This window comes from Gossypium arboreum, chromosome 8 (genome assembly GCF_025698485.1).
Source record: "Gossypium arboreum isolate Shixiya-1 chromosome 8, ASM2569848v2, whole genome shotgun sequence".
In the NCBI taxonomy this organism is placed as follows: domain Eukaryota; kingdom Viridiplantae; phylum Streptophyta; class Magnoliopsida; order Malvales; family Malvaceae; genus Gossypium; species Gossypium arboreum.
In genome coordinates this window covers 4,981,658-5,003,256 of record NC_069077.1, presented here as the reverse complement: position 1 = coordinate 5,003,256, position 21,599 = coordinate 4,981,658, and the positions used below count along the sequence as shown (strand labels likewise).

The following is a 21,599-nucleotide window of genomic DNA, read 5'->3' as shown; positions in this document are numbered from 1 at the left end:
ATTTCCTAATTCTAATCTTTAGATTAATTATAATTTCCTTTTAGTCCTAAAAATGTTGGCAACCTTTTTTGGTGGCCATATTCTTTTCTTTTTCATACACCATTTTATATGATGTAAGATCCCACATTCCTAAAAGAATAAAAGTGATTTCCCAATAAGTTCAATCTTTATATTAATTAGAATTTCCTTTTAGTCCTCAAAATGTTGGGAAGGTTATATTCTTTTCTTTTTCATACCTATCTTCCTTGGACTCTTCAATTTTCTTTCAAGTATCCATGTTTAACACTCGTGTCCTACACATGGATATAGAGATTGATTCTCTAGAAAACTTAGAAAAAATCTAATATACCACTTGTACTTGAGTTTGGTAACTTTGTTTCGTACACCATTTTGTCTAATCCATATTTTGTTGTACTGATAGAACAATAATGATGAAATTTTGTGATTGACAGATATAGAATAGCTTCAAGCTTTGTTTATTCTCAGTCCAATGAAACAAAGAATCAGACTCTATACTAGGGACATTGAGATTCACAACCTTTTTACATCAAACAATAATTGAGATTCACAACCATGTAAGAAAAATCAACTATGGACATTGAGATCAAACCAATGAACAAATGTAATTGGCAAAGTCAACTATAGACATTGTGGAAAGCCAAAGATGATCAAAGCTCAACTATTGACATTGTAAACCGAAGAAAGTTCATGACCTTAAACTCGGCTAGTCGATGACCGGACGGACATTAGAGCTGAACGCTGTTTCAGTCCACTCATGGGTGCATCACTTTCTCGCAAACTTATCCTGCTCTTCAACGGAGACATCAATCTGTTGGCTAATCGGGAAGGTGAAAACGACCTACGTAGCTTGGAAGCAGCTGACACTTTTGGTGACTTCTTGCTCGTGTTCGTTGATCTTGTGGGAGATAGAGAAACCACAGGTAGGCTCTTGATCTTGACTTGAAACTTGGAAGCTGATGGAGGAGACTTGATCAAGAACTTATGTGGAGTTTGTCTATTTCTTGCAATCATTGGGGACCTTGTCTTGAAAAACTTCTGTTGCTGTGAAGTGGGAGCTGAACTGAACAAAGGGTTTGGGAATAAAACAGTTTTTTTAGCCCACGGCCTATTCCTTGATGACACCTTATTGGCCATATGTTTACTGTTTTCCTTATCAAATTCCCTGATTTTTGGAGGAGAAACCTTGAAGTTGATCCTGGAACGAGCCCTTTGAAGAGACGGAGAGTCGGATTCAGTTCGAATTAGTTGCAGTTTGCTCTGTTTCTCCCTCTTTCTTCTGGCTCTGAGCTCGGTATTTTCGGGCTGTGTTCTTTGCTTCCTGTGTTCAGTCAATGGAGTTTTAGGATCCTCAGAAGTATTCTTGGTTTTGTTATCAACAGCTGCTAGGGTCTGTCTTGCAAATTGATTTGCTTGAAGTATTTCACCCACTGTTTCCCCTACTAACATTGCTGGCAATGACATTCTCCTCCATTCACCTGCATCAAAAAGGTTGGATAAATCCAATTATTTGCCATCTTAGCTTGCTCAACGAAGTTGAACTTTGAAAAAGATCATTTCATCAAAAAATAGCTTATAAAGGAAAGCTAGTCTAATTGGGTTTAGGGTATATATGTATCTAAGCCACACTCAAGTGCAAGAGAGTACAATAGGTAGACAAATATGGCATTCTAAAAGCTACCTTGTAGTGGATATTTATATAGGAAATTCAAAATGAATGATAAATTCAAGGAACAATGCTCAAAAGAGGGAAACTAGGCCACAAAATTTAAAAATATAAAGAAAATAAGAGGGATATACCTCCTGCAGTGGCTGGATACTTCCCAACTGGTGATTTCCTTGGAGTAAAGTTCTTAATCCTTCAAATTGAAAACATCCAAATTTAGTATGCAAAACAAAAAGATTGAACCTTTTGGCACAGTTGAAGACAAACCAAAATTTGATCTTACCTCAAGGACTCTTGTTTGCATCTGAGACTAGTCCTCATATAACCCCTAGTACTTCTTGGACTTAAACTCACCCCTGATATAACCTTAGACCCTCCTGCAACTGTTAACTGCAACTCTTGCAATCTTGCCATACATTTCTCCACCTTCAAAATCCCAATAATAATTAAAAAAGAAAAAACCCCATAAGTCCAAAAAAAAAACACTTTTTTTTTCTCATGATTTGATTAGAAAATGAAGTGCCCAAATTTACCTTCTTTACAGTTTCTCTGAGTAGGACAGGATTAAGAGGAGCCACCACAAATTTCCTTTGTTTTGGTGGGGTTCTAGCAACCATTATTGCCAGAATGGAAAGAAACTTCAGCGGCCAAATTAGAAAAAATGGAGGGTCTTTTCTCAAAGGAAGTGGCCAGTGGGTTGTTTGTTGGGTTTTGGCTCCTCCTACGCTCCTCTCCCCCTTTCTTTGTTGCTCTAAATTAAATACCCATGGAGGAAAGTTAATCTCAAATATTGGGTTGGTTTCAGTTACTGTTTTTCCTCCTCCAAAACTCAAAAAGATTTGCTATCTCTTTTAGAGTTTATCAATTTAGAGAATAAAAGTCAAAAAGTTTTGGTCTCGAGATATCATCAGTGCTGGCCGGCTGGGTAACGGAATTCTTTTTGCCTGCCCCCAACGTATATATGCCAACGGCTACTTGTATTTGATTTTTTTTTCTTTTATTTGAAAAAATAAGGTATGCATTTATATGATTTTGTGATCATTTCTAAATTTGTAACACATATATATATTTCTATCATTTTAGAATTACAAAAATAAATTAATTTTTATTATATTATTAAATTAATTTTTATGCATGGGTTAATTATAGTATATTAATTTTTTTATTTTTAAAATATTCATTTTAACAAATATTATAAAATATACTATATACTATACAATATTGGTATTTATCATTGTTTAAAAATTTTTAAAATTGTATAGATAATTTCTTATAAATTCTGTATAAAAATTTAAAACTTTTAGACAATATGTTTATAAACAATTATTACTTATTTTAAAAATTAGAATAAGTAATTTTTATTCTAATTATAAGCTCTAACAATATTTTGTGTATTGTTAATCCAATGTGAATGATAACAGATTAGTCTAAAAAGGAAAGGTAAGTCTATATTAGTACATGCATAATTTTGGGTTTATCTTTGTTCACTTGTGTTCTTTGATTAATGTATCAAAAAATAATAATGAATAAACAAACCATACCCACCATTTTCATTCAAGCTTCTTGGCAAATTTCACAATTAAGTAACCCACGATTTCGACTTTAATCCAACATCACAACTTCTCTGCATCTCCCACTTCCCCAAGATCAGTTTGAAATTCCAGTTTTGTCATTTTTGAAACCATCCAACCGGGAAAAAAACGAGTCGGTTGGGTCAGTTTAAGCATAACTTCAGTTCGGCTTTGAGTTCAAGAAAAAAGAAGTCGGCTTGATCGGTTTTTGGTTTTTCTAGACCGAACCGATTGATTGCTTACAGATAAGAAGCCTATAAACTAGCTGTATTAAAGAAAATAACTTGTTTTAAACGAAGGCAATTCTAAAATAATGTTGCTACTAAAAGTAAAGGCTACTTATGCAGGAAGGCCAATCGCGCGAATGATAGGTCAAACTTGTACGGATCGGACTTTGGATGAAGATTTACAATGGCTTAACATTAACAACTTAACACACACTTCCTTTGGACATGAAATCAATTTACAGACAAACGTATACTACAGAAACATCAGGTACTTGCTTTGTTCTTAGTACAAACAAAGACGACATTAACACTTGACATTATGTTTCATCTTTATAACTTCAGTAAATGCTAAAGAAGGAATTTTAATTTATTACCGGCTTCAAATTCATGGCCCCTTTCCGTCCATCAATTCAACATGCATTTCCAACTAGGCCAACCCTGTCTGCCTCTCCCACCTGAGGTCCGAAGAGAATTGAGAGAGTGCAGCTCGAGGATCACCATTTGAAACGGACAAATAGTATTGAGCAGTTCCATCATCAACATGCATGCTTCTCTTTAAGGAGTCAATCACCCTTCTCTTGCCCCGATCGGAGGTCACTCTATTCAACAATGTTCCAGGCTTACTCTCAGGCTTGCCATCAAGATACAGCACTGCCACTTCACGCTTTGCGTAGGTGTCCAACTCTATATAACACGTTCCATTTATAAGAATGTCTGGATTGCTTACAGGGATCAATAGCCTCTCTCTGGAATAAATCCCATGGTCACTCATCATGTTATTCAGGCGCTTTATGTCCGTAACCTACAAATACAAACAAATTATATATTTAAACCAGCAATTCACTTAATATGGAGCTGAAGACAAAGTTAATGTTGGTACACTAAAAGAAACATTTACAACAGAAAGGGGAATTGGAAACCCTGAAGGAAAACTCCATGTAGAGAAACCATAATGCTAACCCTTGAAGCAGAAAATTTACAGTTGCATCTCTTACTTCGCTGTTAGTTTTATCTATGCACGCATCAAAGGTTAAACAGAAAGAATCAAATATTTAAAAGGGATCAGAAAGTAATAAATCTTCTACCGACATTTGAACTGAATATAGGAGAATGTTATTCTTGTGATTATTAGTAGAATATAATAAATTATATTATTGCATTCTAGACACACAGTAAGTGAAATAATAGACTTTCATTTAATTCTTGTTGCTTTATGTTCAAATTGCATTCCATAAGTACAGATCTGGTTCGTGAATAGATATGCTGTGAGAAAGAGCTGCCTATTTTCAGAATCTATTGCAGAAGCTGCAGGACTCAAGGTAGAATCATTACTAATGAAGTAATTAAAGCAAATGATGCAGGAGGGTAAGTCCCTTGAAATAAGAAGGTGATCTTAAAAGCTTTATATGAACAACCATCAGATGATTTCTGGGACTATGTTACTTTTCAGCATCCTTCTACCTTTGACACTTAAGCGCTGGATCCCAGAGGAGGGAGGCAATAACCAAAGATCTTATCATTTTTAGCAAGGCTTGGAAGCAGGGATATTACTTTATGGTCCTCCAGGTGGCAAATCCACCATGATAGCTTCCATGGCTAATCTTTTAGGCTATGACATCTATGATCTTGAGTTGACAACAACAAAAAAACAACATAAGAGCTGGGGGACACTTTTAATTAATACAGAAGGTAAATCTATCATTCTTGTTGCTGACATAGACTGATCACTTGATTGTACAAGATGCAGGTAAAAGGCAAGACAACAATAGGGCTAATCCAATTCTGAAAAAAAATCTTAAGATGAAGAGGAAAAGACTACTGGTGAAAGCAAAGATTACATTATCTGGTTATCCATATTGTGTCGATGGAACTGGTTTTCTTGTGAAGGAGAAAGGATAGATGTGCACATTATCATATTGCTGCTTTGAAGCATTCAAAGTCAAAATGTTAAGAGTACTCAAAAAATCAATAAAAAGGTTTGCAACAGAAAAGGGAATTGGAATTCCTACAGATTAATTCCATGAAATGGCTGTTGCATCTCTCATTTCACCAAAACACCAAATACTAATCAGTGATAAAGTTATTTGAGCTATCTTAGTAACCAAGACCAAAAACTCTCAAGTCCTCAACCAAAAATAAAACAAATCAAACCCTGTCTTTTCCTATCCCTTTTGCCTTAAGGCTTACGCCTTCCTAATCTTCATCTCCATCCAAGTCTTAAATTCCCATTAGCAGCATAACACACAAGTTGCAAATGTATACAGGAAAAACATTGACATTCAAACAAGTTAATTATAATATACTGTTCATGTCAGTAAAATGCAATTCAACTCTTACCTTTTAGTATTATCAATTCAATTTAAATAGAAGACAATCTTACTATTCAGAAAACAAAAGATTGACCAAAAAAGATTCATAAATTCCCCATTTTTTACCTGATTCAAGTTTTACCCTTTAGTACAAATTCAGCAAAAAAAAAAAAGAAAGAAAAATCCCAAGCAAATCCCTTAATTTTCTCGTCAAATAAAAAAATACCCATATTTTGGTTTACCTGAGACGAGTACTTAACGGCAAGAGTAGCAACAGTCTCCCCTCTCAAAATCCGATGGGAAATAGCGAACTTCCCAATCCCATTATCTCTCCAGAAACTTCTCGAACTGGGCTTCCCCACCACATCGAGAAGCTTCCAAGGAGCCTTGAATGTCTCCACAACCATATTGTCATCGGAAGCGACGGCGTTCCAGGTCTTGCATACGCAGCTGGCACGTGCCAAATCCGCGAGAGAAAGCTTCTCGAAAATGAGCCGGAGAGTGTCCCGACACGTGAGAGCTGCGAAATGGGAGTTCATCGGGGAGATGGTGCCAGTTGAATCGATAAGGATGGGATTGGAGGAGAAGGAATTCAGGGGGCTGGTGAGGGTTGATTCGTCATCGTTTTCATCGCAGCAACAACTCATTTTTGCACACAGAGAAAATCAAATTTCTGCCTTTTTTTTCCCTTATATTTAGCTAACTGTCAACCAATCATTTTGAATCGGTCTATATATCCGGGTCATAAACCCACTCATTTTGCGAACCAAAAAGTCTTGGCCATTGAATCAGCCCGTTAAATCTTCTTTGGGCTTAATTGAAGTGAATATTCATTTGCTTGATTTTCAAATTTTAATTGATATAAAACTTTAATCACAATTTTTTCTTTTTCCCAAAATTTACAAGCAGATAATACAGCAGCAATAACCTATAAGCTAAAATTCATGCGTAACGGTGGCACATGGTGACACTTAAAAACCTATATGATAAATTTTTAATCTCGATATTTAGAACCCAAGATTATTACTTTTAACAATTGTGCCGAAACCAAGAATCATAATTAAACATTCGATCCAATGATTGCTTCAATTTTTTTTCACCCATATTCACTAGGGTTGGAGATTTTAAAAATTCTAAAAATTAAACTACGAAATAAAAAGTGTTGGTTTGTTGTATTGTTCTTGCGTACGGACTTAAACATGATATTAATATATTTTAAGCATAATAATTTATTTGGCTTTTTAACTTTACAAAAATATTATTTTAGCCCTCCATTAAATTTTCGTCTCTTTTATTTCTTGAACTTATATTATTTGTCAAATTACCTTAAAATGAATGAGAAAATTCACGTATGTTAACATTGCTGATGCTACATACATGTGTATGTTACGTTAGCAATTAATTGATTTTTAAAAGATTAAAAATATTATTTTTTTAAATAGCTTTTAAATTTTTTAAATAATTTTCATAATGTTTTCCAATATTAATTAATTAATTAGTATTTAAATATTAGAGAACTTGGGTCGAGGCCCTCTGGTTCTAACGAGGCTCAGCCTCTGTCTAAGCCATCGACTTAGTTGGGGTGAGTACAGTCCAAGGGTTGTATTGGGCCTAAGTCATGGAAGCAGCCAGCATTAATGCGTCTCTATAAATGACAAATAGGAGTATATAATAGTATATTCCTTCAAATCTCTTGGTTTTACAAGATTACTATGTCCCCCAGCTTTAATCTCTCTACAAATATACCTGAACAGACTTTGTATTTTACAGCCATGCTGATACACAATAAGAGAGATGATGATGGTGGTTAATTGTGGTTCACATGATTATGTCGAGAGTTTTGGAGGATAGTTCCAAGAGTTAAAAGAAAATGATTAGAAGGTTCTTCTGGTACTTAATCTAGCAGAGTTTAGATATGAAAATGATGTCTTAGGAGAATACGATGAATGAAAAAAAAAGGCTTATATGCTGTGAAGGGTTTCTTTTAAGATAAGTATCCTCTTGGAGAAAGCAATTAGTTAAGTCATGATTAATCTTTAATATGTAAATTTGGATGTGATTGGATGATTTGTTGTCTTGTTAATGGCTTATCATGTGAGAGTGATGTGACTTTTCACTCATCCATGTGTTATACATGCGTGAGACTACTATTGATTAAAGAAATAACCTAAACTTTATAAGTATAGCGATTTACATCGTCTCACAAAAGAACCCATTTGAATTAAGTGGTTTTTCAATTATGAGCTTGACGAGCTCCTTTTTTTTTATTAGGGCCATTGACTTGGGCAAAGTTATTCAAAAAAACAATTGTAAGTTATAAGTGATATTCGTAGAGACAAATTTAGATTTGGCAATAAATACAATATAATAGTTTAATTTTTAGATACTTGAAAATTTTCTTATTCAATAATAGTATCAAAGTTATTTAAAGATCTATATTCATGGAGGTATCAAGTTCAAAACTTGAGAAGGTTCTATGAGCTTTTCTCAAATAGAAACAACAAAATGACACTTGAAAAAAGAGATAATGCTTCTTCTTTTTTTATAACGTTTCACATCAATTTGATTTATCTATTGTCACGATATGTTTTCAATTTTTGCCTAAATTTTTTTTCATATACTTTTATCTGTATTTGATTCATATTTGAATACGAGACATATATAAACAAAAGCTCATCTTTTAAAGTAAAAATTTTTATTATTCACTAAGAATTTTTTCCCTTTATTATTTCTCTTTGTTTTACTCTCTTTATTATTTATTGCATAACCCATATTAAATTTTAGTATTATTGTTTAAATTTGAACCCATATTAAATATTGTTATTTGTTATGGTTCAGATCTCTAAATCAAATATCAGTTTATTTAACAAAGAGAGTGAAAAAAAGGGGGAAATAACATGGAAAAGGAGAAGATAAAAGTTTAAACACCAAGTTCATCTTATGATTACTACTGAGTTGGATGCAAGGAAAAGAAATGAAAAGTAAATAAAGGGCAGTCACTGGTTTTCTAACATTTCCCAATTACATCTTCTTCACAATGGCTTCAAGAAATCCGCAAGCCAAATGACTCTTCACTTCTTGGTTATTGACCGGACCAGGTAGCTGGAATGAGACGGTGAAGGGTCCCGGTGGGCCTAGATTTTGTGTCAGCATACGAAAGACTCCAGATTCGTTGGATACTATCTGTTCCCCCGTAGTCAGTATACCCTGTATTGTAACCTTACCATCCGCTCTAATCACACAATTGAATTCTCCTGCACTCGTAAACTCAGATTCTCATTTTTCATCCCACCAAAATAGAGATAAAAAAATAGATAGAATCGTGAATATGATGATTCAAACTTTTTCTAACAGAGAATTCAATTTAAATGAATATCACAACTAGATTAGCTTCAATCATAAATCCTGGAATAGAGATTTAATGGCATGAACCATTTGCCATAGCCCTTCCCTCTCTTAATCAAAGAGATGAGGTTTAGCAATCATGAGGAGAGTGATTGATCTTAAACACTATAGGAACTTACTTTTATCCATGGATACCCCAGGAAGGGAAACACGGAAATAGTATGAATCCTTCAATTCACCAATTTCCACTTTTCCAATAAGTGGTCCCATTGATCCAGTGGCTGCAGCACCAGTTAGTGCAACTCCATTGTTGGTAGCATCTATCATTTCATTCAACACTTCCCTGGTTGATTGTGAAGGCAAAAATATCATAGCTGGACTGTTTTTTTCCACAGCCTCTGCATTCTCTTCGGTTGGTGAAGAAAGCATATCACCAGGATTAGTTGGCATATCACCTGGATTAGTTGGACCCATGTGATCAGGCACATAAGTTTCACCTGTTGTCCTTCCAGACCTGCCAGAAGACATATAGACTGTCATGTTTGTTTTTGAAGAAAATAGAAATAGAACTTGTCTTGTTTAATAATCCATTTGAAAGAACATATAGGGAATCTTATGGAAATAGAACATGGAGAAAAACACACCATAGATATCAGTTATTTAAGACAGACAGGAAATCCTCACTCACAAGAATCAAATTTCTCAAACAACACTGAAAACAAATATTGAAAGCCAGCGACAGGGTTAAAGAAAAAATCTCAAACTAGACATATAAAGAAAGCATGCATCAAATCACCCATAACATACCGAAACAAAAGAAAAAAACACATTTGAAGTAGTTTTTCGCAAACCTTGGAAACTCATTGTTGAGACCAAGAGTTGTCAAGTTTTCAAAAAAATCATTTCCTCCTTCACCACTGCTCACACCCTGAGAATTCATTGGCAGGAAAGTATGTTTTCTTAAAGGATGCTTCTTAAACTTAGTGTAGGTTATGGCTGAACCTTACAACCGCGGCTTATATAATGTCACTGCCTTAAAGCAAGACCACTTTCCAAATGCACTCATTTATTATTCCCCTTAGAAATATTAATAAGTCCTTCATTACCTTGGATTTTTTTCCTTTTACAGCAAATTTCTCAGATTCCCTATTTAATAGCATATATAAACTTCCAAGTAATACAGCTGTTTAGTTGCTCTTATCAAAACCAGGAAGATATGTGCGTTACGTGCGTGTAACACAAACATAAAAGAATGAATGAAGTTAGTTGAATTTGTAAGTTTTCGATCAGGATGCATCTACTAACTAGTGTAACATTACACATTCACACAAAGTGCAGCCATATTTGGCTTTCGCAAATGGATAACACGTGCATAACATGCATGTGATTCCCTAATTTTCAATTGGCTCTTCAAATGGACAACAAGTGCACGGCATGCACGCAATTTATAATTTTCAAGGAACTCTTCAAATAGTTAACACAGGCATAGCATAGCTTTCCTAATAGAAGCTTACTTATGCTACCATAAATAAAAGAGCTCTTCAACCACACAATCAATGATTCACATCCATCATTCTAAGACACTCTCTATTATGCATTAGATGTTTAGTTGGGAGAATGGTGAAGGAAAGATAAGTAATACACAAAGCACTAGCATATGAAGTTTTCTTTTAGACAACATGGTGAAGAGTGATTAAGGTTAGATTGTATTGGACTTAAATATATCAATTTATTGATGTTAATTCAAAGACAAGTTAAACCATAGATGCATTTATGCATTGTAATCCACGTACATACATCTTACTTCATAGGTGTCTCTACCTATTTCAGAAAGAGAGGCAAACCCGGACAAAAACCTTGTATAAATTTAAGAGAAATATTATTTTGCAGGAATCCTTCAGATTAAGTAATGATTTGCAATATCAAATTTTATTTTAAAAAGTAAAACTTCTTATTTAGAAAGTCCTTCAACCTACCTTTCAGATCTCACACAAACTATATTACATGAAGTCTCTTCATTTTTACTAAAACAAATTCAGACACTTCATGGATGCATTAGATCCATATTAGCATAATGGATAGAGTTGCTTACAAGAAGTTCTACATACTTGTATTAGATTTGGATAGGTGAAGCCAAGAATTTCATATAGAGGGCCAAGAATTATGAAAAGGAAAAAACAATAAAAGCAATCTCAAGGGGAAAGGAGGTTGAGGCCCTGCCCTGCCCCTCTCCCTCCCTTCACTCCTGTATTTATCCTAGTTCATGTCATGCAGCAATATTAGTTTTTTTCCCTTAGTTTTGGATATATTGGATATACTTTTAGGACTACATGCCCTTCTTTGGATTTGCCCTACATTGCTTATGCTTTATAGAGATAAATATACTTCTGGGCAAATTCTTCTATGCAATCTTTTCATTTTTCATTTACTTTCAGGTTTTATTCAATAAATCAAATCTACCACATAATTAGACAGAGTTTATTGATTATAACTGTGATTCAAAAGTGTAGTATTGCCTACTTTATTGGTTATAGATCTTCAATTAACTCTTTAAGGAATCCAAAGCTCTATCATATGCTTTAACAGACGCAATCCAAATGCATATATAGCATTCAAACATACTAACATACTTGGTTTTTTAAGTTGTCTTCGCTGTTTGGAGTTCTTGATGTTGCAAATACTGACTTCATGGCTGAGTGAGTGTTGGAAGGGAAGTGTCATCTTTTCGAGAATCAATGAGAAAGTGCCGGTTTCCATTTGACAGGGACAAGTGAAGAACCATTTATGCTGCTCCGCCTCTTCATTTTTCTTGAAGTACCTGTGTGCAATAAATACCCAAACCAAGGTACAGACCCTCCAAATATATGGAAAACCTTCAAAAAGAATTGAACATATCTGTGCCGAACACATAATCATATTCAACACTTACACCCAAGTCATAACATTGAAATTACCCTCAACTTTTCTAAACAGGAGAATATCCATTTCCAAAGAAAAGCTCTAAAATAGAAGTTATCGAAATTCCAAATTGGAAAAAGTTAGCTTATAAACCCTAGAAAAACCCTAGAATAAAGGGTCTCTTGGCAATGAAATCCAAACCCCAAAAAGCAGCCAAAGATGAAAATAGCCAAAATGTTAATTCAACTTCCAAACATTTCTTTTAGATCTATTTTTATTATCATTAGATTTTTTTATGAACATCATTAGGAAATATTGTATGTAAAGCAATCCTAAGGTAAAATTCCTTGCTTTTTGCAACGAATAACATAATTAAATAGAAGGATAAAACAACTTAAACATGAAACTTTACTTTTTTACCAAAAAGATTAATAACCAAAACAAATTCAATCTAAGATGAAGCACATAAACTCAAACGATCCATCATATACATAATCCTGACCATGACCAATCCAAAACCAGAAAGAAGATGGCAAAATCTATAAATACAATTCAAAAAAGGGAAAAAAAAAGTTGTAACTTTTCAGCTTAATCCAGTGTGGAGTAGAGACATAAATTAGATATACAAATAACATGTAGTAGAATATAATAAAACAGATATATGATCATCTGGGTATCTTTACCTCATTGGAGAAACCATTGAAGAGTCGGAAATATCATAGCTGGACTGATTGCTTCAACAGCCTCAGTATTCTGTTCGGTTGGTGAAGAGAACATATCGTTTGGATTAGTTGGATCAATGAATATAGCACAAAATTGCAAGTATGTTTTCGTTAAACATATCATCCAGTTTAGAATATCGAATTGTAATGGAGGATAACTGTTAATATTTCACTTTCGTTTTTCCATTTGCAGATCAAAGTGCTGGGATATATGGGCGGAAAGAAGAAAAAAAGGTTAAATTCCAAGTTTAGTATTGTTTAAATTACATTTTCACACTAATATTATGGATTTGTTTCATTTTATAACATTTTCAGTTTTTTATATATTATTTCAACTTTTAAAATTTATAATTACTTATTTTAAAATTTTATATAAAATTATTTTAAAATTATTTTTTACATTTTGAATCAATATAATATATATAATACTAAAAAAATAATTGACATATTCTAAGAATGCTATGTATGAGCAGTCAAAACATGCGACATATTCTAATAATACTATGTAATCAGTCAAAACATGCTAGGTGACTTTTTTTCATTGACTAAAGTTACTGAACAGTTTTTCTGAACAACTATTACAAAATAGATCAAAAAAAAAATTGATACTTTAAGCACCAAATTAAAACAAAAGGAGATATAAAGTGAAAAAAAATTCAAGGATTAAATCCTGAATTAAGCCAAACATAAACTTAGATAAAATTTTAGGTTTGTCTTTTATTCAGGTTAGGCTATAATTTTTTGGGCCCAGCACAATCCCATTTTATAATTTATTTATGTTTAAAATATTATATTTTTGTTACTTATGTGTGAGCCGTTAATTATTATTAAAGATGTAACCATAAGTTGATATGACCCATTAAATTATCATTTCAAATAAAAATTTTACGTTAAATTATACAATTACTCCCTATATTTTTCATTTAGAGCTAAAATTTAACCTAAAATTTTCATTTGAAATAATGATTAAACATGCACATGTTAGCTTACCATTACATTGTTAACGGCAATTAACGCTCAGTGATTAAAATATTACAACATGATAATATAAATGACTTAAACGTAACATTTTAAACATAAGTGACTAAAATGTAACTTGTGACAAAAAAATGACTATTTTAATAGTATATATATATACTATCTAATAAGCTCTCGAATAAATGATTGATACCATAATTTAATTATTATTTTTTTAAAGGAAAAAACATAGCAAGGAAAACCGGTCTGGCTCTAAAGGAAGAGATTAAAGTTTAAACAGCGGTTTTAGAGATGCTTAAAGCCTATAACATATTACTCTACTGAGTTGGATGCATGGGAAGAAATGTAAAGCAAAGCGGCAGTCTCTGGCTTTCTAACACTTCAGAATTACATCTTCTTCACAACCGCTTCAAGCATTCCGTTAGCCAAATAACTCTTAGCTTCTTGGTTATTCACTGGACCAGGAAGCTGAAACGAGACGGTGAACGGTCCCGGTGGGCAAAGATTTTGTGTCAGCATATGGAAGATTTGAAAGTTCTTGCACACTATCTTCTCCCCAGTAGTTGACACCCCCTTTATTACGACTTTTCCATCAGGTTCTATGTCACAATTGAAATCTCCTGCACTCGTAAACTCGGATATCTCAACCTTCCTCCCAGCAAAATAGAATAACGGAATAGACAGAAAGATGCATATGATGATTCAAAGCTTTTCTAACAGAGAATTCGACCCTCTCTTAATCAAAGAGATGACATCTTTCTGATCAAATGAAGAAAATGAACGTTCTTGGTCATATTTCAAGTGAGTTAAGCAATCATGAGGGGAGTGATCATCTTAAACATTCAAAGGAACTTACTTTTATCCATTGAGACCCCAGGAAGGGCGACACGGAAATAGTATGAATCCTGCAATTCACCAATGTCCACTTTTCCGATAACTGGTCCAACTGATCCAGTGGCTGCAGCACCAGTGAGTGCAACTCCATTTTTGGTAGCAGCCATGATATTATCCAACTCTTCCCTGGTTGATTGTGAAGGCAGAAATATCATAGCTGGACCGATTGCTTCCACAGCCTCAGTATTCTCTTTGGTTGGTGAAGAAAACATATCATCTGCATTAGTTGGACCCATGTATGGCACACAATTGAGAGGCGCCACATCAAGAACCGGCTGCTGAGGATTCATGCGATTAGGTTCATAATTGTCACCTTTTGTCCTTTCAGACCTGCTAAAAAACATGTAGACTGTCACATCTGTACTTTAACACCAGAGCTGAGCCCTGGAATACAAAAACTACCTTTCACAAGCAAATCTACCACTTAATCGTCTCCCTCCGCCCAACCATTCCTACCATATATTATCAAAGTTCTTTTTAAAGAAATCAGCAATAAAATTTGTCTTGTAAATAATAAATCCATTCAAAGAACATGTAAAGAGTCTTATGGAAACAGAACATGGAGAAACACATACCACAGACATCAGTTATTTCTCAAACAACATTAAGAAAACAAAGATTGAAGCCAAATACAGGGTTAGATACTGCAAAAGTAAGATTTTTCTAAATATGACACAAAAATCCCAAAGTAAACACATAAAGGAAACAAGGATTAAATCACCCATAACATACCGAAATAAAGAACCATCACGTTTGAAGTAGTTCTGCTCAAACCTTAGAACCCCACTATTGAGATTAAGGGATCTGAATTTTTCAGACAAAGCATTTACATCTGCCTCAATAGTCACACACCGAAAACTCATTGTTAGGAAAGTATGATTTCCTTAAAGATGCCGCTTAAACTTAATGTATGTTGTGGCTGAAACTTACATCCATGGTTAATATAATGTCACTGCCTTAATGCAAGACTACTTTCCCAATGCACTCCTTGTTTGTTCCCCTTAAAAATATTAATAAGTCCTTCACTACCTTGGATATTTTTACCTTTTACAGCAAATTTCTATGTTTCCAAACAGATTCCCTATTTAATAGCATAAATAAACTTCCAAGTAATAAAGCTGATGAGTTGCTCTTACCAAAACAAAGAATATATGCGTTATGCGCGTGTAATACACACATGAAACAATGGAAGAAGTTACTTGAATTTGTAAGTTTTAGATCAAGACACATATATTAACGAGTGTAACATTACACGTGCATGCAATGAGACATGTGAAACCATCTTTGGCATTTGCAAATGGAAAACACGCGCATAGCATGCGCGTAATTTACAATTTTCAAGGAACCCTTCAAATAAACAACACATGCATAGAATGCGCGTGATTTATAATATACAAGGAACTCTTCAAAAGGTTAACACATGCAATAGCCCAGCATTCTAAGAAACTCTCTATTATGCATTTGAAGTCAGCTGAGAAAATGGTGAAGGAAAGATTAGTAAGCACTAGTATTTGAAGTTTTCTTTAGGCAACATGGTGAAGAGGGATTAAGGTTAGACTGTATTGGAGTTAGATATAACAATTTATAATGGTAACTCAAAGATAATTAAACCATAGATGCACTTATGCATTGTAATCCATGTACATACATCTTCACACATGTGTATCTATTTGAGTGATAGAGGCAAGCCCGGACAAAGAAAACCTAGAATAAATTTAAGATAAATATCATTTTTACGGGAATCCTTCTGATTTAGTAGTGATTTGCAATAACAAATTTTATTTTAAAAAGTAAAACTTCTGATTGAGGAAGTCCTTCAACCTACATTCTGGTCCTCGCATAAACTATATTACTAGAAGTCTCTTCATTTTAACTAAAATAAAATTTCAGACACTTTATGAATACACTTGATCCATTGGCTTAACAGATACAGTTGCTTATAAGAACGTAATTGTATTAGAGGTGGATAGGTGAAGCCAAGAATTTCAGATAGGGGCCGGAATAAAAGGAATCAAATTATAATTTTCTTCTTTTTTTAGGAATTGCCAAAATGAAATTTTACTACTTTTCAAATGTAAAAACACTAAGAATCATTAATAAAAACACACACACTAAAAGCAATCTCGAGGGAAAGGAAGGCCAAGGCCTTGGCCTGCCCCCTCCCTTTGCCCCTATCTGTATCCTAGTTCATGTCCTGCAGGAATATTAGTTCTTTTCCCTCAGTTTTGGATATACTTTTATGACTAAATGCCCTTCTTTTTATTTTCCATTCATTGCTTATGCTTATAAAGATAAATTTACTTTTAGGCAAATCCTTCTATGTAATTTTTTTCATTTACTTTGAGGTTTTATTCAATAAACCAAGTCTACCACATGATTATACAGAGTTGATTGATGATAACTGTGATTAAAAAGTTTAGTACTGTTTATTGGTTATAGATCTTCAATCAACTCTTTAAGTAATTCAAAGCTCTATCATATGCCTTAACAAAAACAATCTAAATGCATATGTAGCATTCATTTGATGACCCATACAGTTTGTATCTTTCAAATTAAAAGTTGGGTGGGTATATAGGTGCAAACATACTAGGTTTTTCAAGTTGTTTCCTGTCTGGGAATTTTCAGTTCTAGGTAATCCAAAAACTGACTTCGTGGCTGGGTGAGCGCTGGAAAGGAAGCGCCATTTTTTCGAGAATCGAGGAGAAAGTGGCTGGTTTCCATTTGACAAGGACAAGTAAATATCCACTTATGTTGCTCCGACTCTTCAATGTTCTTGGAGTATCAGTATGCATATCCAAACAAAGGTATGGGGATGTAAACCTCCAAATACACGGAAAACCTTGAAAAATTGAACATATCTGTGCTGAACATGTATGTATCTTTAAGTCCGAATAACATTGAACATTATCCTCAACTTTATTGAACAATAGAATATCCACTTACAAAAAAAAAAAAAAAAGCTCTCAAATAGAAGTTATCAAATTTCCAAAATAGGGAAAATTTAGCCTGTAAACCCTAGAAAAACCCTAAAATAGAGGGTCTCTTGGCAATGAAACCCAAATCCCCAGAAAGCAGCCAAAGATGAAAATAGCCAGAAAAAATCCTAATTCAACTTCCAAGCACCTTTTACATCTATTTTTCTTATCATTACATTTTCATTTTTTGGCAATCCTAAGGCAAACCCCTTGCTTTCTGAAACTAAATAACATAATTATATAGAAGCACAAAACTACTTAAAACATGAAATTTATATCTTTACCGAAAGATTTAACAACCAAAACAGATTAGATCTAAGAAGAAGCACATAAACTCAAACAATCTCATAGATATCATCTTGACCATGAACAATACACAAATATATCCAAAACCCAGAAAGAACATGGCATAAACTATAAAATACAACTTGAAAAATGGGAATTCAAAGCTAATAAGGATACACAGTGAGTAAAGAACGTATAAAACAGATGTATGACCATCTGGGTATGTTTACCTCATTGGAGAAGCCATTGAAGAGTCAACTGAGATAAGCAAAACTGAAAGCTTTCAGTGAGTCTGTAACATTGTTTTATCGGTTTCAAGGAATCTGCTTTTTCTTCTTTAGGCCAATGGGTTTTGCCAAAATGGAGAAAGACAGAGAGGACTACGTTGAAAATTATTGGCTGCAGTAAGGGCACCGTGCGTTTTGCCTTGGTTTGTGTATTTTTTTCCTTATTTTCTTACTTTTCGCCGGGGAAGGGGTTTTTATATTGATTATTTTAATAGAAAAAGCGTATTATTAGAATTTATAAATAAGATTAGGACAAAATTATTAGTTTATTACAAGTATTTAACTATTAGATAATAATCTTCTACATTTTTTATTGAATAAATTTAGTTTCGATTTTTTTTACATTTAAATAGATTTGGAATTATTTTGACAAATTAGATTCCCAAATATGCTTCAAATTCCCAAAGAGGCCATTAAAAGGTTTTTTTTTTCTTTTTTTGAAGGTAAAGAAGCCATTAAAGTTAGAAAGGAACTCCATTACAGCAACTGGTTTGACCTGATATCACTTCTTAGTGGCTAATAAAACTACAGGGTGTTTTGTCCTTTTAATGTCTTCCTGTGACATTATATATCTGCAACTTCCATGGCTCCAGTTTCAAAAGTAACCCTTTACTGCTCAACTTCTATCCAACATGACAGATTGGGTTAACGGATATATTTGCATGTCATGTTTCTTCGATTAGTGGATCAGATCAACTTGGAATATATGATTAATTAATGGGTTATTGGACAGATATGCTCGGAAACTGTTTGAAGTAACCAGAAGAACATGCTCCATAGGTTGTAAGAAATTCACCCTCTACTGTCCAAATCTAATCCTTGGCAAGAACAATGTTAACAGGAACAGAAATGGCTATTCGATACCGGACATAGATGGAGATACTGCTTCATAATAAAATTTATAATTATATATGTAGATAGATAGATATATTTCTTCTTTCACATCTCTAAGTAACATTCCACTAGAAACGAGATCGAAAAAAGAAAGGGTACATAGAAAGGAAATGTAAATTGTTCAATCATGATCAGTCATTCTTCAAGCATAGTATTTACAGAAAAAAAAAGGTCTGATCTTCAGCTTATAATCTTGATCAAGGCCTTTGACCCGGAGAAGCCGTCTTATTCTGTTCCGTTGAACATTCCCTAGATGTCTCAAGGAACTATTCTGTAACCAATTCAGAAAGTAAGCGAAGATAAGACTACAAGAAATGAAAGCCGCAACTAGAGCAATTGTACCATTCTACTTCTTCATTCCATATCAGTTTATGGTTCTACTTTCTAAGGTTCCGGTTCTCGATTCACATTACAAGTATTGACTTACCTTCTTAAATTCTATGCTAGAGTTGCTAATGATCAGAGGATGACTGCTGTTGCTCGGGACCTGGTGGCCACATCTGTTGCGCCATGTACGGGTGAGACTGCTGGGCATAGATAGCAGGGTCCACCACCGGCTTCCCCATTATCATTCCCGGAGTCCCAACCTGAGGTGCATGCTGTGCAGGCATGTAATAAGACAGCGCATCAGCAGGTCCTCCAACAGGCATCGTTCCTCGTGGAATCGATGCGAGAACTTCATCTTTCAAATCCTCCCTTGGAACTATGTCAACTAAGAAATCGAATATGTCAGTCCTGGTAATAGCTGCTGCAATATCGTTTTTCTGAAGTGTCCTCCTTTTATTCTCTTCCGTGTGATTCCACGAACGCAATGTCAATTCCAAGATGAACATTTCGCACGCCCGGGCAAAAATGACCGGAGCCTCAGCAGATATCATCCTCACATCTTCATCAGCTTTCATGATCTTCTTGATCCTCGCTAATGGAAGGTTATGGTTCTTGAAGTCCGTAACTTTCTCGATCTCTTGATACTGATTTGCCCAAAATGCCTGGAGTTGTTGCTGGAGTTGCTGTTGTTGCTGATGGTGGATTTGCTGATAAGCAAGTTGGTGCTGCGCAAGTTGAGCTCCTGTCGGCTGACCTGTGGACTGAATACCTCCAACCGATGTTACGACGGAACCCGGATTTGGGGCCGTCCCAGTCACTTGATTTTGATACGGATTAGTACCGTAAGGAACTTGACCTCCGCTACCCATCATCCCCATGGCAGGGGGCTGTCCATGTCCTTGCTGGTCCATTCTAATCTGCTTCAACCAAAACTTAATACCTCTGCCTCGAACAAACAAATTTTTAACTACGCATTACATTTTCATTGCATCTAAACATTGAAATCCGAATAAACCTCGTAAGCACGACAATCTCCGGTGAAAGGAAAGCCAAAAAAAAGAAAATCAAACCAACATAGGTTAGAAATTCACATTCCTTCAGATCCTATACATGTTACTCTAATTCACTATTTATCAACATAACATCAAATCCTATACATGTTATTCCAACTCACTAGCTTTCTAAGAGTGACACACAGTCCGACACATATCCGTACATGAGTTTGATACCCTCCCTATACATAAATATTTTTTTTTTCAGACACTCGTATCCAACACTCATGCCCAAGTCCTAATAAAAACAAAACATGTGTCATTTTGGCTCAAAAAACATGAATTCCATCCTGATTTACCTAATCAAGTTCTCCATAAAAATTTGAAAAAGAAAAACAAGAAGCACAATAAAGATAATATATGTCTATTTTCTGCAAGAATTCAACATAAAGAAAAAAAAATTATTATAAGAGAAGATGATTCAAGTAAAGATCTCCTAAACCAAACTAGATAAAGTATATACTTGGTATATTATACGTATAAAAGAACGTATACGAAAAGCTTATTACCATTAAGGGAAAAAAATTTGTACCTTGATTGGAAGATTGAGAAGAGCCTGAGATAGAAAAGAAGGGAAAAAGTGTCAAAACAGAAAAGAAGCTTCCAAGATCAAAAGGGCAAATTTGGATAAAAGTGTTTTTAATAGACTTTTTTTCTGTACGGTGAGAAAAAAAAACCCAAATTTGGTAAATTTTAGGGTTAAGAGAGAATGAACATTGAAGAGGAAAAAAAAAAGGTCGTCCGTTTTAGCAAATAATTAATTTTTTTAAAAGAAAAAAAAAAAGGATTTTCTCGTACAAACTAACCTTAGATTGGAAACAACAAAAGCTGAAGTTGTTTTGAGTGTTTTTTTCCTTTAATTTTTTCTGTTGGGTTTTGACATGTGATGTCAGAACTGAGAAGCTACTTTTTATACGGTCTGGTCTTCCTCTTCTTTCTGCGTTTTCCTTTCCATTTTTGATTTTCTGACGAAATTACCCTTTTCAATGAAATTACCTTCCGCATATCATGTTTCAGTTGTTTGGATTCGTTGGATCCGAAATATTAGATATGCACCTATATAAAATACAATTTAATTATCATACGTATGTATAAATATTTTAAAATATATAATATGAGTCGCAACAAAATTTGATATAATTGTACAGTTG

The 21,599-nt window shown here is 34.1% G+C and overlaps 5 protein-coding genes across 14 annotated transcripts; all 5 read right to left on the bottom strand.

Annotated features, from left to right (window-relative positions):
* Positions 1 to 437: 437 nt before the first annotated feature.
* LOC108468180 (probable microtubule-binding protein TANGLED) lies at positions 438 to 2,639 on the bottom strand. Its single transcript, XM_017769060.2, has 4 exons — positions 2,218 to 2,639; positions 1,968 to 2,110; positions 1,819 to 1,877; positions 438 to 1,496 (listed from the first exon to the last, which is right to left on the bottom strand). Exons 1-4 carry the CDS (start codon positions 2,299 to 2,301, stop codon positions 715 to 717), a joined length of 1,068 nt encoding a protein of 355 aa, XP_017624549.1. The 5' UTR covers positions 2,302 to 2,639; the 3' UTR covers positions 438 to 714.
* Positions 2,640 to 3,648: 1,009 nt separating this feature from the next.
* Positions 3,649 to 6,519, bottom strand: LOC108467603 (F-box protein At1g55000). Its single transcript, XM_017768309.2, has 2 exons — positions 6,034 to 6,519; positions 3,649 to 4,284 (listed from the first exon to the last, which is right to left on the bottom strand). Exons 1-2 carry the CDS (start codon positions 6,436 to 6,438, stop codon positions 3,910 to 3,912), a joined length of 780 nt encoding a protein of 259 aa, XP_017623798.1. The 5' UTR covers positions 6,439 to 6,519; the 3' UTR covers positions 3,649 to 3,909.
* Positions 6,520 to 8,710: 2,191 nt separating this feature from the next.
* On the bottom strand, positions 8,711 to 12,968 carry LOC108467965 (alpha-crystallin domain-containing protein 22.3-like). Of its 4 annotated transcripts, XM_017768804.2 has the most exons (4): positions 12,718 to 12,967; positions 11,767 to 11,954; positions 9,316 to 9,650; positions 8,711 to 9,045 (listed from the first exon to the last, which is right to left on the bottom strand). In XM_017768804.2, the coding sequence occupies exons 3-4, from the start codon at positions 9,608 to 9,610 to the stop codon at positions 8,813 to 8,815; spliced, it is 528 nt and encodes a 175-aa protein (XP_017624293.1). In that variant the 5' UTR covers positions 9,611 to 9,650; positions 11,767 to 11,954; positions 12,718 to 12,967; the 3' UTR covers positions 8,711 to 8,812. The 4 variants fall into 4 exon arrangements, with proteins under 4 accessions (XP_017624293.1, XP_017624291.1, XP_017624292.1 ...); XM_017768802.2 differs by lacking the exon at positions 11,767 to 11,954 and having other exon boundaries at positions 12,718 to 12,968; XM_017768803.2 differs by lacking the exon at positions 12,718 to 12,967 and having other exon boundaries at positions 11,767 to 12,003.
* Positions 12,969 to 13,917: 949 nt separating this feature from the next.
* LOC108470300 (alpha-crystallin domain-containing protein 22.3) lies at positions 13,918 to 18,380 on the bottom strand. Of its 2 annotated transcripts, none has more exons than XM_017771600.2 (3): positions 18,119 to 18,380; positions 14,591 to 14,958; positions 13,918 to 14,354 (listed from the first exon to the last, which is right to left on the bottom strand). In XM_017771600.2, the coding sequence occupies exons 1-3, from the start codon at positions 18,133 to 18,135 to the stop codon at positions 14,122 to 14,124; spliced, it is 618 nt and encodes a 205-aa protein (XP_017627089.1). In that variant the 5' UTR covers positions 18,136 to 18,380; the 3' UTR covers positions 13,918 to 14,121. The 2 variants fall into 2 exon arrangements, with proteins under 2 accessions (XP_017627089.1, XP_017627088.1); XM_017771599.2 differs by having other exon boundaries at positions 14,591 to 14,961; positions 18,119 to 18,376.
* Positions 18,381 to 19,061: 681 nt separating this feature from the next.
* LOC108467769 (nuclear transcription factor Y subunit C-9-like) lies at positions 19,062 to 21,499 on the bottom strand. 6 transcript variants are annotated; one of them, XM_017768525.2, is made up of 4 exons: positions 21,255 to 21,499; positions 20,981 to 21,004; positions 19,497 to 20,428; positions 19,062 to 19,340 (listed from the first exon to the last, which is right to left on the bottom strand). In XM_017768525.2, exon 3 carries the CDS (start codon positions 20,305 to 20,307, stop codon positions 19,522 to 19,524), a length of 786 nt encoding a protein of 261 aa, XP_017624014.1. In that variant the 5' UTR covers positions 20,308 to 20,428; positions 20,981 to 21,004; positions 21,255 to 21,499; the 3' UTR covers positions 19,062 to 19,340; positions 19,497 to 19,521. The 6 variants fall into 6 exon arrangements, with proteins under 6 accessions (XP_017624014.1, XP_017624017.1, XP_052887681.1 ...); XM_017768528.2 differs by having other exon boundaries at positions 19,497 to 20,387; XM_053031721.1 differs by having other exon boundaries at positions 19,497 to 20,342.
* Positions 21,500 to 21,599: the final 100 nt, after the last annotated feature.